Genomic DNA, 14,001 nt, shown 5'->3' on the forward strand with positions numbered 1-14,001 from the left:
GGTATTGCAATTACACTGACGCTGACCAGCTAAGTTTGAAGCCTAGGGGCATTGGCACTGCAGAAATTTTTCCATCATGTTCTCGCGATTTTCAACTTATCACGTCACGTCAACTTATCACGCCAGGTTTCGAATGCTAGCGAGAACATAACCTGATTGGATTACCAGTGCGGGGGTATGGGGCTGTCGCTAATGTGGTATGAGTGTTTATAGGACTAAAACTTTAACCTAATCTCTCCCCTTATTTTCTTTCTTTACGAAGCGATGTCGCTTAGCGGATCCTCTCACGGACTCGGCATACAAATGACGTTACTTGTCTTCAATAGGAGCCATTGCTATAAGCGAAGTCTTTTTGATACCGTCATACAGCAATTGCAACAGAAATACCACAGTTTTAAATTTTGAAATAACCTACGCATTATGTATGTATAAATATTATGGTGCAGGGTGTTGGGTTACAAATGACAAAAGGTTGCATGATACTGTCAATTATATGTGCGAAATTAATTGCACCGTCCCTTACGCCTCGAAGTTTAAGTTAGTAGAGGATGAGTAAGTAGAATGTGTAATCATGACAGTTTATACAAAAAATGGGTAATAAATGAAAACAAATCTTGTTTTTATAATACACTTGAGGAAATCGGACTTATTTTGAAGTCCAATGCGTTCCGCAGCATCACAATGAACATATTTTTGAGGACCTTGAGGAATTACAACAACAACAATTATGGCGAGAACATTAAAAACATCCTTCTTTTGATTTTATTTAACATTTTTTATTCATAAATAATATATTTTTATTTATAATTAATAACTTTTTATGGTCATCAGACGTCTTTAAATTCCAAAATCTTCATGAGGTAGACTAATCTAGTATATCGGATTTGTAGGTTAGCACATTTTGTATAATGCGATCTTGTGTACTCTTCAATATTGCCTTGGTTTGAGGCCCACATTAATACCTGTTGCAGAACGTAGTATTAAATTTGATATTGGCACCACATCCTCGCCTAGGGGCAATAACTCGTAATGCCTTATCATTTTGCTGATGGTACTCTTCATCTCAAGAACGGCAAATTTTTGTCCTATACAATTTCGGGGGCCCGCTGAAAAAGGAACATAGGCGAATGGATTCACTTTGCTTGTATTTTCTGCCATGAAGCGGTCTGGCTGAAAGGCGTCAGGATTGGGAAAATACTCTGGATTCCGGCATGCAGCAAATATGAGTAGATTAATTTGGACATTTGCTGGAATGATTTTCTTATCTGAAAGTCAAGCACAATGAAGTTTTTATATCGAATGAAACGTTTTAGGCAAAAATTTGCTAACTCTTACCTATTTCAACATCCTGCTCGGTAACACGACCAATCATTGGCACTGGAGAATACAAGCGTAGGCCTTCCTTGATCACCGCCTCCAGGTATTTTAAATCCTGTAATTCCCTCATGGCGACTGGTTTGTCCTTGTCGCTACCAATTACTTGGAGAATCTCCTCAAAGACCTTCTGCTGCACCTCCGGATGGCGGGCCAAAAGGTAGAGTGTGTGAGAAATACCACTAGTGGTGGTATCATGGCCCTCAAACATGAATGTATCGACTTCCTCGCGTATGTCCTCATTAGTCAGGGGTTTGCCACCAACTGTCGATTGAAGCAAAACATCCAGGAAAGCCATACGCTGCTTGATACCCAAATCATTAGCAGCATTGCCTGCATGTGTACACAATCAATTAGTTATTGTTACTTGGATTTCTCATAAAAACATACTCATGGGCTCATAGCTTCCATTTTGAATAGATGCCTCCAAAGCCCTTCGTCGCTCGATGATCACTTTTTCCGTAAAGGCTTGCATTAGTCTAATATCTTCCGACAGTTTGCGGTAGGACTTGTAGGCCAGTAATTTGAAAAGAAAATCAAAAGTTTGCATTGGCTTCACAAAGCGCGTGGCTATGATATCGGCAACACTATGGAATGCAATCGATTTTCACTTCGTATCAATTAGGAAACACACATATATTCTTACTTTGTCAACGCCTTGACATAGGGAAAATCGGGATTCTCCTGGGCATGGACTTTAACGCCCATGGCAGTTTCAGCAATTATGTCCAATGCTGTCAAACATATCACCGGAAACATATTAACAACTGTCTTACCATCGGATTTTTTCCGCAATCGTTCGACCAAAACCGAACTCTGCTGGTCGAAAACCTCAACAAATTGCTCCAGAATCTTAAAGTGAAAAGTTGGCGTTATTATTTTGCGTCTCGAATGCCATTTGGAACCGGTACTCAGCAACAAGCCATCACCCAGCCAACCGGCCAAAAACGTATACAAACGATTCTTCTTTATAACTTGTTGGCTGCTGAAGATACTCTCAAAAAACTTTGCGTCTTGGACCATCAGTACACTCTGGTTGAATACCCAAAGTCTAAAAACATTGCCATACTCATGCGATAGGCGTTGCAGTAAACCAAAAACCTCTGCAAAGAGTTAAGAAATTGCCCTTTGCATTGCTTTGAAATCGCTTACAGTACTCACGGCTGGTATCATTGTTCCATGCCACCAAGATATTGCCTATTAAAGGCAATGGTTTGGGTCCCTTAATACCAGCATCTTTAAATATCCTTTCGCGGCGTCTGCGATTGAAATAGTCCCAAACCACAAGAAAGGTTAAAAACCCAATGAATAGTTCCAAAAACATGCTGAAATGGTCGACGCTGACGACCGCCGACTACACCGATCTAATTCTTAATCGATTCTGTTTTCGGCGCAAAAAATATACTATTTATACGATGGTGGCAAGCGTTTCACATACGATATCTGCCACCATCGGCAGAAGATTCGATAAGAATATCGTTTTCGCAACCCTTATCTTGCTATAATAAAAATTTGTTTAACAGTAAACAGTAGGAACGGTTCTAACATAATCGGCAGCACAACGGACATACTAATTATCTCCAGATTAAAGAAAATAAGAATGAAATTGGAGGAAAATTAATGAAGGCCATATCTGAAGAACTAAATATGATTCACTGTAATGCTGTATGATATATCCTTAAACGGGTTCCATGTCATATTTCAATGGAGAAAAAAGTTCATGATTTTCATTGTGCCTGTTGCACAGTTTGCATGTTCCAAAAATCCACTATTCAATTTCTTTTGTTCAGATACCATATTCCAAAAATGTGATTATTTTAGGAGTAGGTCGCATTTGTTAGCTACTTGCCATCACATTTTCTTGTAATTTTTTTTGACCCAAGATCTAACATTATTGTTTTCGGGTAAAATCAGTTCAGATTGAGATATAGGTCGCATATATGTATATATTTGATCCGATTAGAACTGTAGCAGCCATAGTTGGGGTTTGATCTTTACAAAAGATCTCATATATGCAAGTATCGTAACTGTCAACTGTTTGATCGTGTGCAGTAGTAGCTTCGCTAAATGATGTATGATGTTTATGCCTTTCCTTAACTGTTATTCTTTCCCCATGATGAAAAATCCATATCTTTATTAAAGATTGATTTTCACCATTAGAGTTGAAGTTGGGCAAGTTAGTAAATGGTGGGTAAACTTTTCGTATGAAACAAGGAAGCTTCTTTTTAATAATTTCAGAATTGTGATAGCTGTTTCAGTGACATAAAGGCATCATTCATTTCCATTGGAAATTTGCTAACTAATGCTTAGAATTATTTTTCCCCTTAATGGAATACACATTTTATATTGCAAGTCACCATGACAAAGCATGAAGTAAAAGCGCCAGATTCTAGACATTCCGATACGGATAACGATTATATTTCATGTGGGCTGTATTTCTGATTCATTGACCAACTTTCGTTTAGTAAGCCAAACGAGCGTAACGGTAACAAACGATTATAAGATTAGCGCGAACAACAGTAAACAACGACCCAGAACTATGAACCTTGCGAGAGAACATAACGAAGAGCAAATTGAAAAGGGAGAGCAGTGCAACTGTTCTCCATGTAAATCGAAAGCAAAAATTTTCTTCTATCAGCATTGCTTGAGAACGCAAAACAACAAATTGTTAAAATCTCAGTGTGTGCCTAACAAAAAGTTGTTAAGCAAAAAGTGGAAGGTAAATCAGTAACAAATTACATAGGAGGTCTGTTCGGTACAAAGGGTGAAAGTAAATTTTTATGAAAAAAAATTATTTTTTCATTAATGTTTAGTCAGTCAAGTCATGAAATTTTTTAAAAGTTAAACTTTATGCCTCGAAGCGTTCTAATGTGATAAATGTGACGGCAAAAATAGTCTCAGCGCGAACAAGTCTGGTACATAGCGGGGCTGAGGAATGATAACTGTATTCCTTTCGACACAAAATTATGAACAGCCAATGACAAGGGAGTAGGTAGTTAAATTGAATGTTCTCCCATTGTTGTTTCATTACGACCGGTCAAGGGTCATGAACTCATGATAAACTAAGCCACAGCAATCGAATAAAATATTGAGCTTAACCTAAGCATACGAGTATGATCGAAATTGGGATGATTGTTTTATATTGGCTGTCATGGGATCTAAGTTTGGAACGAGTTTCGATGACATGGCCAATACTCCGATGAAAAGACCAAATGGAGATATCTATCCGAAATCGGAAAAGGGGGCAAAAGAACGAGCCACCTGCTCTGCTGCTCAGTTCTGAATGCGGTTAGTGCAACAAACATATTGGTTTACCCAACTAAATAGGCAGTACAAATGTTTATGACCATTTTATGCTTGTCTGAATCTTCATACGATATTCGTTTCTTTCTTAATTCAGCAATTTTGGGAACGAATTCGATACTATCTGGCATCCTTTGTGACTTTTCTAATAAAAACTTGTAATGCTAGACCTTTCAATGGCCGGGTCGATTTTCCGAGGAGTCGTAGCACATAACATTTATTTATTCATTTCATTGGTAGCCCACACAACACCGGTCACCAGTCAATTGTAACACCTATAATTGACAGTGCGGGTTCGTTATTTTACATCATTGATATGAGCAACTAAGTATTCTACGTATTATGTCTACAAATTAGTTTCAAGAGCATTTATCCATTCATATAGTTGGAAGTAAAGATACAATTAATGCTTTAAGCAGCAGTATGTGACGAAGAACAATTAAAGTGAGAACATTAGATCATAAAAGTTAAAATGCATGAAAAATTGGGGTTACATTATATCTGTCCAAACATCCAGTAAAGTGTGCTTTTGAACGTAATGGCATTGCCCTGGAGTTGGGTGCCGGTTGGTAATTGGTTCCAAAGTTTTATTGAGTGAATGAAAAAATGCCATTCAGAAATCTTGGCGCGGTGCCGTGGTATGATCTATTTTTTTTTTTTTTGCTCTGGTGGACTGAGCGAATTGTGAGTAATCAAACAGATACCTCGGCTGCATAGTATATATGAGTTTGTGACGAAATGTTGGAACTTTGATTTTTAAAAATTATCGGAAGTAACTCCGCATACTTTATTTGAATACTGGGATGTGCTTTCTTGCCGTCGCAAGCGGAAAACGTATCTTAGGATGGCATTGTTAGCCACAATTAATCGATGAAGACTTTTTTGTCGCAAGATGCAAATATTTCACATCCATACAGTATTTGCGCAAATAGGTAGGTTTTCGCTAATAGCGCTCCGATAAGTAGAGGTGTAATAGATTGGCTTCCATAGATTATTCTGAGCCTTCCAAACATTTTCCATGTAGCGATTTTTATGTGGTCGTGCCATGTAAGGCGATCATTGAGAATTACTCCAAAATTTTTTACATCTTTGTCAACAGTGATTATTTGGTTATTCAATACGATGCCGTGACCAATTAGGGACTGGTCGATTTTTGATTTGCTTATTATACGACATTTTGTCTTTCAAGGATTTACGATTAAACCATTCACCCAAACATGAACATTAAGCAAGTCCTCGTTCAGTAAGGCAATACTAGATTGTATATCAGATTTGGGGTTACTTAAGTATAGCTGGACGTCATCAGCCTAAACATGGAAATTAGAGTGTGTTATATGGTTCTGGAGATCCTGTATGTACATAGAGAAAAAAAGGGGTCCAAGAGTCGAGCCTTGAGAAACACCTTTTTTGAGAAACAGCGCAGTGGATTCAGGTATGAATGGATCAGTCGAACGGAAGTCTCAGAAAAGTCAAACAGTGTCCTCAGTTTTCAACAGAGTATAGCATGATTTATGCAATCAAAGGCCTTCGAGTGATCCAACAGAATTAGAAATGAAATGTCACCAGAGTCGATTTTATTCCTGATATTTTCTGATACATCCATTAGTGCTGTAATACAGCAGATAACATGCGAATTTTCTATGGTCCCCATTACACATTTTGAGTTGTAGAAGATCTTGCTAACACAAATTAAACATACCCTTCATGGTTATTTGTAAGAATTGAATTTTCGTCTGTTTGCAAAGAAAACAAAAAAATAAAACAAAAGGAATACGAAATGTTGCCCACTTTCAGGATTTTCCAACCGAAACCCTTCTGTGTCAGATTCCATCTAAAACAAAACCAAAAACTCAATAGTGTCGATGATGGGGACCTAACTAATCTTCGAAACGTCCACTGATCCGCCTGTGTGTCTGGCTATTTATTTTCTGCAATCAACAAAAACCTCCAGTGATATTCATTCCCATGGTCAAGCAGCCCATATCTCTCCCTTTTGGGACATAAATAAAAAATTAGATGAAATCAATGACCAGCCTAACGAAAACACCTTCATTGTCACATTTCCTTATCACAAGCTCTGTTTAGCACGAATGATATGTACAGGTGGTAAAAAATTCATTGTTATATTTGCATTTAAACATATCTAGGAAGTAGGCCGATGTGTGCTCCAGTTTTCGAACGCATTACAATATTTGTTAGCCGCTGGACCTCAGGCCCTAAAGGCAACAATTCAAAGTGACGCAACATCTTCGAAATTGCACTTTTCATTTCCAACATTGCAAACCTTTGGCCAATGCAATTTCGTGGGCCAGCCGAGAATGGTGTGTACACAAAGGGATTCATATGGGCACCAGTTTCTCCTTCATTGAGAAAGCGCTCTGGCTTAAATGCATCGGGATCGGGGAAATACTCTGGATCTCGTAGAATCAAAGAGAAAGACAGAATGATATTGGTGTTGGCTGGCAAAGTTATACCACCTGAAAGAAATACAAAAAAATGCGTTTTCTTATTTGCAGTTGACTATTCTGCAAAAAAAAAATGTTCAATAAACATTTTTGCCAAACGAAAGTATTTCTATTTACCTAAAGCAACATCCTCTGTTATTTCTCTGCCCACTGCTGGCACTGAGGGGAACAGCCTAAGAGTCTCTTTGATGGTGCACTCCAAATATTTCATATCTTGTAAATCTCTAAAGGACACTGGCTTATTTCGATCTGTGCCCATAATTTGTGTGACTTCCGCCATTAGCTTTTTCTGGACTTCTGGATGGCGAGCTATTAGGTACAGGGCAAAGGATATGGCACTGGTGGTGGTGTCATGACCCTCAAACATAAATGTATCGACTTCCTCGCGGATGTCTTCATTAGTCAAGGGGGCACCATCAACAGTCGATTGTAGCAGAACATCGAGAAAAGCCATGCGTAGCTTCCGTCCATAATCCTGGTCATCGGCTGAGGGGGCCGCTAAAAATAATTTGTAACGGATTTATTGTGGATTCTTTTCTCTAGCTAAGTATGAACTTACTTTGGTAGGTACCATTCTTGATAGCTGCTTCTAGGGCATCTCGGCGCTTCTCAATGACCTCGTTGGTGAATTTGTGCATTATCCCTATGCAACGTTGAGTCTCTTTGTAGACTTTTGGGGAGGTAAGCCTGAATAGTAGAGGAGTTCTTTGGGAGGGATTGACAAAACGCTTAGACATTACCATGGAAACACTGTAAACATCGGTCGAAGGTGCAATTAAATTCAAAAAATTTACAAAAGAAAATCAAATAAAAACCTTACTAGTTTAAAGCTTTTACATATTCAAAGTCTGGGTTTTCCTGGGCATTGACCTTAACACCCATTGCAGCCTCTGTGGAAGACATTTGTTTTATTTGTCTACGTTTGAGGGCACTGACTTTTCTTAACTCACCTGTTAATGTATCCAGAGCCATGCCACACACAAATGGAAACATATTGATTGCCGTTTTGCCATCTGCTTGCGAACGCAATTTATCCACCATTATGGCACTCTGTTGATCAAATATATCTACAAATTGTTCCAAGATCTTGAAATGAAAGGCCGGAGTTATGATCTTGCGCCGAGTATGCCATTTCTTGCCATTGCTCATCAGTAGGCCCCGGCCCAGCCAGTCGACAAGGAAATCATAGAAACTACTCTTTGTTATGTGCTGCTGACTACTGAGTATGGCTTCGACAAACTTTGGATCGGCAACCCTCAGGTGCATTTGATGGAATACCCAGAAGCGATAGATTTTGCCGTATCTCGAAGTGTTTCCCTTCAAATACTCCTCCATATCTGTGGACAAAGATTAAAGAGACGATAAGCAGATCTAAAAATAAATCGCACTATAGTTGAACTCACTTTCGGTGTTCACATTTCTTAAAGTCAGAGCATTGCCAAGTATAGGCAATGTTTTTGGACCCGTAATATTGGACTTAGCTAACAGCTCATTTCGCTGTTTTTTATTGAAGTAATCTAAAGCGATTATTATAGCCAGCAATGTCAATGTCAGCTCCAAAAACATGTTGCTGCCTATACCTTTCAACGGATACTAACACTTGGGATTAACGTTCTCACTCTCTCTTCCGGGCCTTTATTGTCTTCTGTGTTAAGCACTCTACATGTGTCATATTAAATTTTGTGCATGTTTTTTGTTGAACCGCAAGTTGTACATTTTTGTATAATACCCCATGATACCAGTGCCAACTACAGGCCAAAGAGGATGGGTTTTGGATTCAGCTGTCATATGAACTGATTTCCTGATTAAGGGTCTTAAGGCGACGAAAGCTGGAAGGAAGGGAAGAGGTTTCCGATCGGATACCTGAGATGAACCTTGAGGTCGAGTGCGAGTCACTTCTGCCAGCGGCACAGTCTTGGATTGAGGGAACCCTAGTATTGCCATCTGGAAGATGATGTTACACGGATGGATCAAAGCTAGAGAACAGTGTGGGCCTGACGATCTACATTGAGATCCCAGGGACTGAGATCGGTTTTAGACTGCCTGGCCATAATACGGTCCTGCAGGCGGAGATCCGAGCGATCACGTAATGCGTGAAGTGGTGTGGTTTTCACGCGAGGGCGTTGAGTGTGAACCTCTTTACGGACAGTAAAATTGCCATAGGGCAATAACAACCGGAACGGTAAGGTCACCAAGAGTCTTGCAGTGTAAGAAGGAGATTAACGCCTTCTCTGAGGAGGGGCATCTTTTCGGTGCCGGGCCATAACGGAGTAAGTGGGAAGGAAAGGGCAGACGATTTGGCGGTCAAGGTCAGAGGACTGCCGTCTGTAAACTTGGTTAACCCGAAGCCTTTCGGGTCGAGGCAGTCCGAGTTAAGTGCGTCGGTAGGACGGCGAAACGGTCGGTAGGACGGCGAAAATCCTATGGAGGGATCCAGATCGCGAGAAGACGGGGCTATTACTGAAAGGAAGAAAAAAGGAGGTCAGTGTAGCTATTGGCATCAAAACGGGACATTCGAGCTCACTTATATAAAATTCGTGCGGCAAGTGATAGCAAGTGTAGGGCATGCGGGGAAGATGATGAGACGTTGGAGCATTTCGTTTGTCATTGCCCGATTTTCGCGTCTAACAGATACCGGCACTTAGGTGTGGACACAATACCAGACATGAACCAACTTAGGGGCGTGGCATGGGAAACAATTAAGGATTTTGTAAGTAGCATGGAATTCCTCACATAGATTTCCTTTTTCGAGATTACTTTTTAGTTTTTAGAGCGCACAACAAGCCGATTACTGACATAGGTGTGTGCCTATAGTGGCATGGAGCAGAATAATATCTGCACCCTCTTTTCAACCTAACTAACCTAATGATCTTGAGCCCATAAATGGCGTTTTTATAACCCGATTTCGCCGTAGTTAGGAGCAGTGTGTTGTTTGAGAGCCCACGATGGTCCACATAGGGCCATATACAGATATAGTTGCCAAGTTGACTGATTTTCGGATTTAATATGCCGAATATGCTTCTGAATCACAAAATTCTACCACGGACAATGATAGTCAAATCAGCATTAGATGTTTAACTCTTCTGTTGTAGCCACATTTTCATGTGGAGGTGGCGATTCTCGTCAAACTCCGATAGGTGGGCAAGCTCGTCTCTATCCAAAGGACCGATAGCCGCGGCAACAGATTGGCCATTGGTTATATATAGGCGCTGCAAAAAAATAGGGACCAACCGCCTGTTGCAACAAGTGATCTCTCGCTTGCAATTCACTATGCATTATGAGCCATGTCGTAGATAAGGTTGATGATGTAAGAGCAAGTAATGTAGTAATGCATGCAGTCGTCATTGCCACCTCCATCGCTATCAGCACTCGACAATGTGTGCAATCTAAACAGGTTTGTTTTGTTTTGGTTCTCTCTCTCTCATAAGCTCAGTTCTCTCCGATAAGCTCATTTAGCTGTGGCTTTGTGAGTATAGAACATCTGTTTGAAGTGCTCTGCTCTCTTTAAGTTTCACATCTGTTTGCAGCGTTCATACTGAAAATTTTCTGTATCTGTAACTTTTTTCGTCTGCTGTCACACATAGCCGAGGTATTTTAGGATGACAAAACTTAAAATAAATTAGTGCCAAGGAAAATGTTTTTAGTTTAAAATGAACTGTCTTTATTAGATACACGCTTTGTATTCATATTAGTTGGTGTATACTTTCTCGGGAGTGAATTTGACAAAAATTTTTCAGCGGTAGTTTTCCCCTTATAAATGCTGGCTGCATTTGTGAGGCATCTTGACATGTTAAAACCTCTCTACCAAGTGTTGTCGCTATGCGGCACGCCGTTCGGACTCGACAATAAAAAGGAGAATCATTATCATTGATTTTAAACATTAATCGGACCGCACTCATTTTTATGAGTTAATTATCCCCTGTTCCTTAATGGAGTGTTCATGCTTTCTCCGCAGTTAGCTCTAGGACTTCATTTTTCGCACTCTTGCCACTATCATTTTGAATTTATACTCTGCTGTTGGATAAAATAGAACCACTTAAATATTGGCAGAAAAATGCATGAAATCTTTATTTGCATATATAGTACGGTTCATATAATTGAATGTTTGAAGATTATTTCATGCAAATGTTGACCGTGACTGCACCTCAAATAGTCCATCCGCTTAGTCCAATTTTGGCATACTCTTTCAAACATTTCGGCCGATATCTCACAAATAAATGCTTCAATGTTGTTTTCCAATGCATGAGCTTTAACATACAAAACATGAAACGTGCGTGAGTTTTTAAACCAGTGTTGCCTAAAGGATAATGGCTAAAAAATCACCCTTTATAAAGATGGAAGAGATTACTCTAGAATTTATGAAAGTGATGGCACTCACTACTGATACTGACAACAACAAATTGCTTTAAGTCCTGTAAAACGGTATTTTTTCGTACTTTATGGTGTAAATTCAGAGAATAGGCCTAGTTAAGTGGTACACCAGAATAAAATCACATTATATTTTTGCCTTCCTACATCCAAAAGCCTATAAAACACAGTAATTACATTGATTTTCTGTGTGTTGTACTGTCGATTGGCTAACAGATTGGCTAATTGGCGACGAGTTTATTTCAATTCAACGATACATCTTCTAATAATCTCTGCTGAATCCCCCCCACTCTAGGGAACTTAAACAGTCATTAAATTTTTTTAACATGATTTTAACTTAATTTTAAATCCAGTCATAATAAAAAAAAACACCCTGTACTTTGGCCGCAACGAGTTCTGCTTGAGCAAATAGTTCTGAGAGCATAGTGGCACCGATGCTTTGCGCTAAAACTTCTACTCAGTATTGATAAAAACCACAACACAAGTGGAGGTGGTCACTTCGTTTAAAGGTTTCTTTTTTCGTATACGCCGCTCCTCCAATTGAGGTTTGCTTGAAATGTGGCCCACATTATTAATTGGTCTATTCGTTTTATTGCTGATCTGGGACTATCTGAACAAGAAGCATCGTAATGCCGTTTTGCGCAAATCGAATATCTATGGCGGCCTCCATCTGCCACTGATCGGCAGAGCTTTGCACTTGATTGGAAGTAACTCTGAGAGTAGGTCCGTCGGTGTTTAAATTGAATTGCATAACTTCTTCCATTCTTCCCCCACCTAACTCAGATTCCATCCAACGTATACGTCAGGTAGTGGAGGAGCAAGGAAAAACATTTTACAGCTGGGTCCTGCATCAGCTTGTGATATTTTGTGCCGACCCCAAAATATTGGAAACGCTCTTAAGCAGTACCGTTCACATTACCAAGAACAATGTTTACGACATGCTGTCGTTGTGGTTGGGAGACGGACTGCTCTTGAGTACGGGAAAGAAATGGCATACTCGCCGCAAAATCATAACGCCCAGTTTCCATTTCAAAATTTTGGAGGAATTTGTAGAGATTTTCGATCGTCAAACCAATATAATGATTGAAAAATTGAAAAAAGAGGTTAAGAAGGATCCTCAAAGCCCCGTTGATATGTTCCCCCTGGTGTGTCTGACGGCCTTGGATATCATTGCAGAAACGGCAATGGGTGTTCAAGTCAATGCCCAATTGAATCCCGATATAGGCTATGTCAAGTCCGTAAAAATGTGAGTAGGAATGTTTGATTTGTTTTGTATACTCAAATGGGATTTTTATTCAAGTGTAACCCAAATTATCTCAAAACGCTTGAGAACCCCGCTCTGGCGTACCGATGGCCTCTTCAAAATCTTTGCTCCTTTCGTTTATCGCCAAATGATGAAGAACATCAACGAAATGCAGGAATTTACAAAATCGGTTATTGAGGCACGTAGACAGAAGTTGGAGGCGTTAATTGCCGAAAATAATGGCATGGATGTCAAGGAGTCTAACGCCGACAACGACGATGTAGAGAAAATTGGCAGCAAAAAACATATGGCTTTACTTGACATCCTACTGAGGGCCACCGTTGAGGGCAAACCCCTCAGCAACGAAGATATTCGAGAGGAGGTGGAAACCTTTATGTTTGAAAGTCATGATACCACCACCAGCGGTACCTCGTTTGCCCTGTACCTAATCTCACGTCATCCTGAGGTGCAAAAGAAGATTGTGGGGGAAATTTCGGAGGTCTTGGGTGATGATATCACCCATATGCCTACCTATAAGGAACTGCAGAATCTCCGCTATATGGAGTGTGTTATAAAAGAGTCGATGCGCTTGTATCCTGCAGTGCCCATAATTGGCAGATACTTCGAGGAGGACACTGATTTGAGTGAGTTTTTTCTTGTATATTCGTGCGCAATATGACATTTCAGCATTCTTGTTCTGCATTTTTAAGATGGCGTTACGATTCCTGGCAATTGCCATTTCAATATACCACTCTTTGTGGTGTTTAGAGATCCTGAATATTTCAAAGAGCCCAACGACTTTAAGCCCGAGCGTTTTTACGATGAAAAGCCCGACGATATATTTCCCTTTGCCTACACCCCCTTCAGTGCTGGTCCGCGTAATTGTATTGGCCAGAGGTATGCCATGCTAGAAATGAAGAGTGTGATTAGCAAAATCCTGAGACACTACGAACTCTTGCCTTTGGGTCCTGAAGTTGTGCCTTCCCTAAGTTTAATTTTGCGTTCCACTACGGGCATGCAAATGGGCTTAAAGCCCAGAAATATTGTAACTAGTTTATGAAGTTCTCTAAACATTTTATAATTTAAAAATTCCTGATTTTGTAATGTAGAAGGAAAATGTTTTTGAAAATATAGAATTTGTTAATTTGTAGCAAAATAACGTTATTCTGTTGTATTGTTGTTATATACTATGCGAGTCATCTAAGTTTTTTAAACAAATAGCCAAGCAGACGAAGCATTTTGGTAAAT

General features: G+C 39.7%; 2 protein-coding genes across 2 annotated transcripts; one reads left to right on the forward strand and one right to left on the reverse strand.

Annotated features, from left to right (window-relative positions):
- Window positions 1–827: 827 nt before the first annotated feature.
- LOC106084186 (uncharacterized) lies at window positions 828–8,748 on the reverse strand. The gene is given in 10 exon segments (XM_013247715.2): window positions 828–1,265; window positions 1,336–1,961; window positions 2,021–2,477; window positions 2,536–2,728; window positions 6,817–7,154; window positions 7,260–7,640; window positions 7,702–7,892; window positions 7,963–8,032; window positions 8,093–8,479; window positions 8,546–8,748. Coding segments are annotated over 10 exon segments (3,144 nt in total). The 5' UTR covers window positions 8,709–8,748; the 3' UTR covers window positions 828–927.
- A 3,148-nt stretch (window positions 8,749–11,896) lies between these two features.
- LOC106084183 (cytochrome P450 4d2) lies at window positions 11,897–13,917 on the forward strand. Its single transcript, XM_013247712.2, has 4 exons — window positions 11,897–12,229; window positions 12,294–12,756; window positions 12,811–13,397; window positions 13,464–13,917. The coding sequence occupies exons 1-4, from the start codon at window positions 12,067–12,069 to the stop codon at window positions 13,811–13,813; spliced, it is 1,563 nt and encodes a 520-aa protein (XP_013103166.2). The 5' UTR covers window positions 11,897–12,066; the 3' UTR covers window positions 13,814–13,917.
- The last annotated feature ends 84 nt before the right edge of the window (window positions 13,918–14,001 follow it).

This window comes from Stomoxys calcitrans, chromosome 4 (assembly GCF_963082655.1).
Source record: "Stomoxys calcitrans chromosome 4, idStoCalc2.1, whole genome shotgun sequence".
Lineage (NCBI taxonomy): Eukaryota > Metazoa > Arthropoda > Insecta > Diptera > Muscidae > Stomoxys > Stomoxys calcitrans.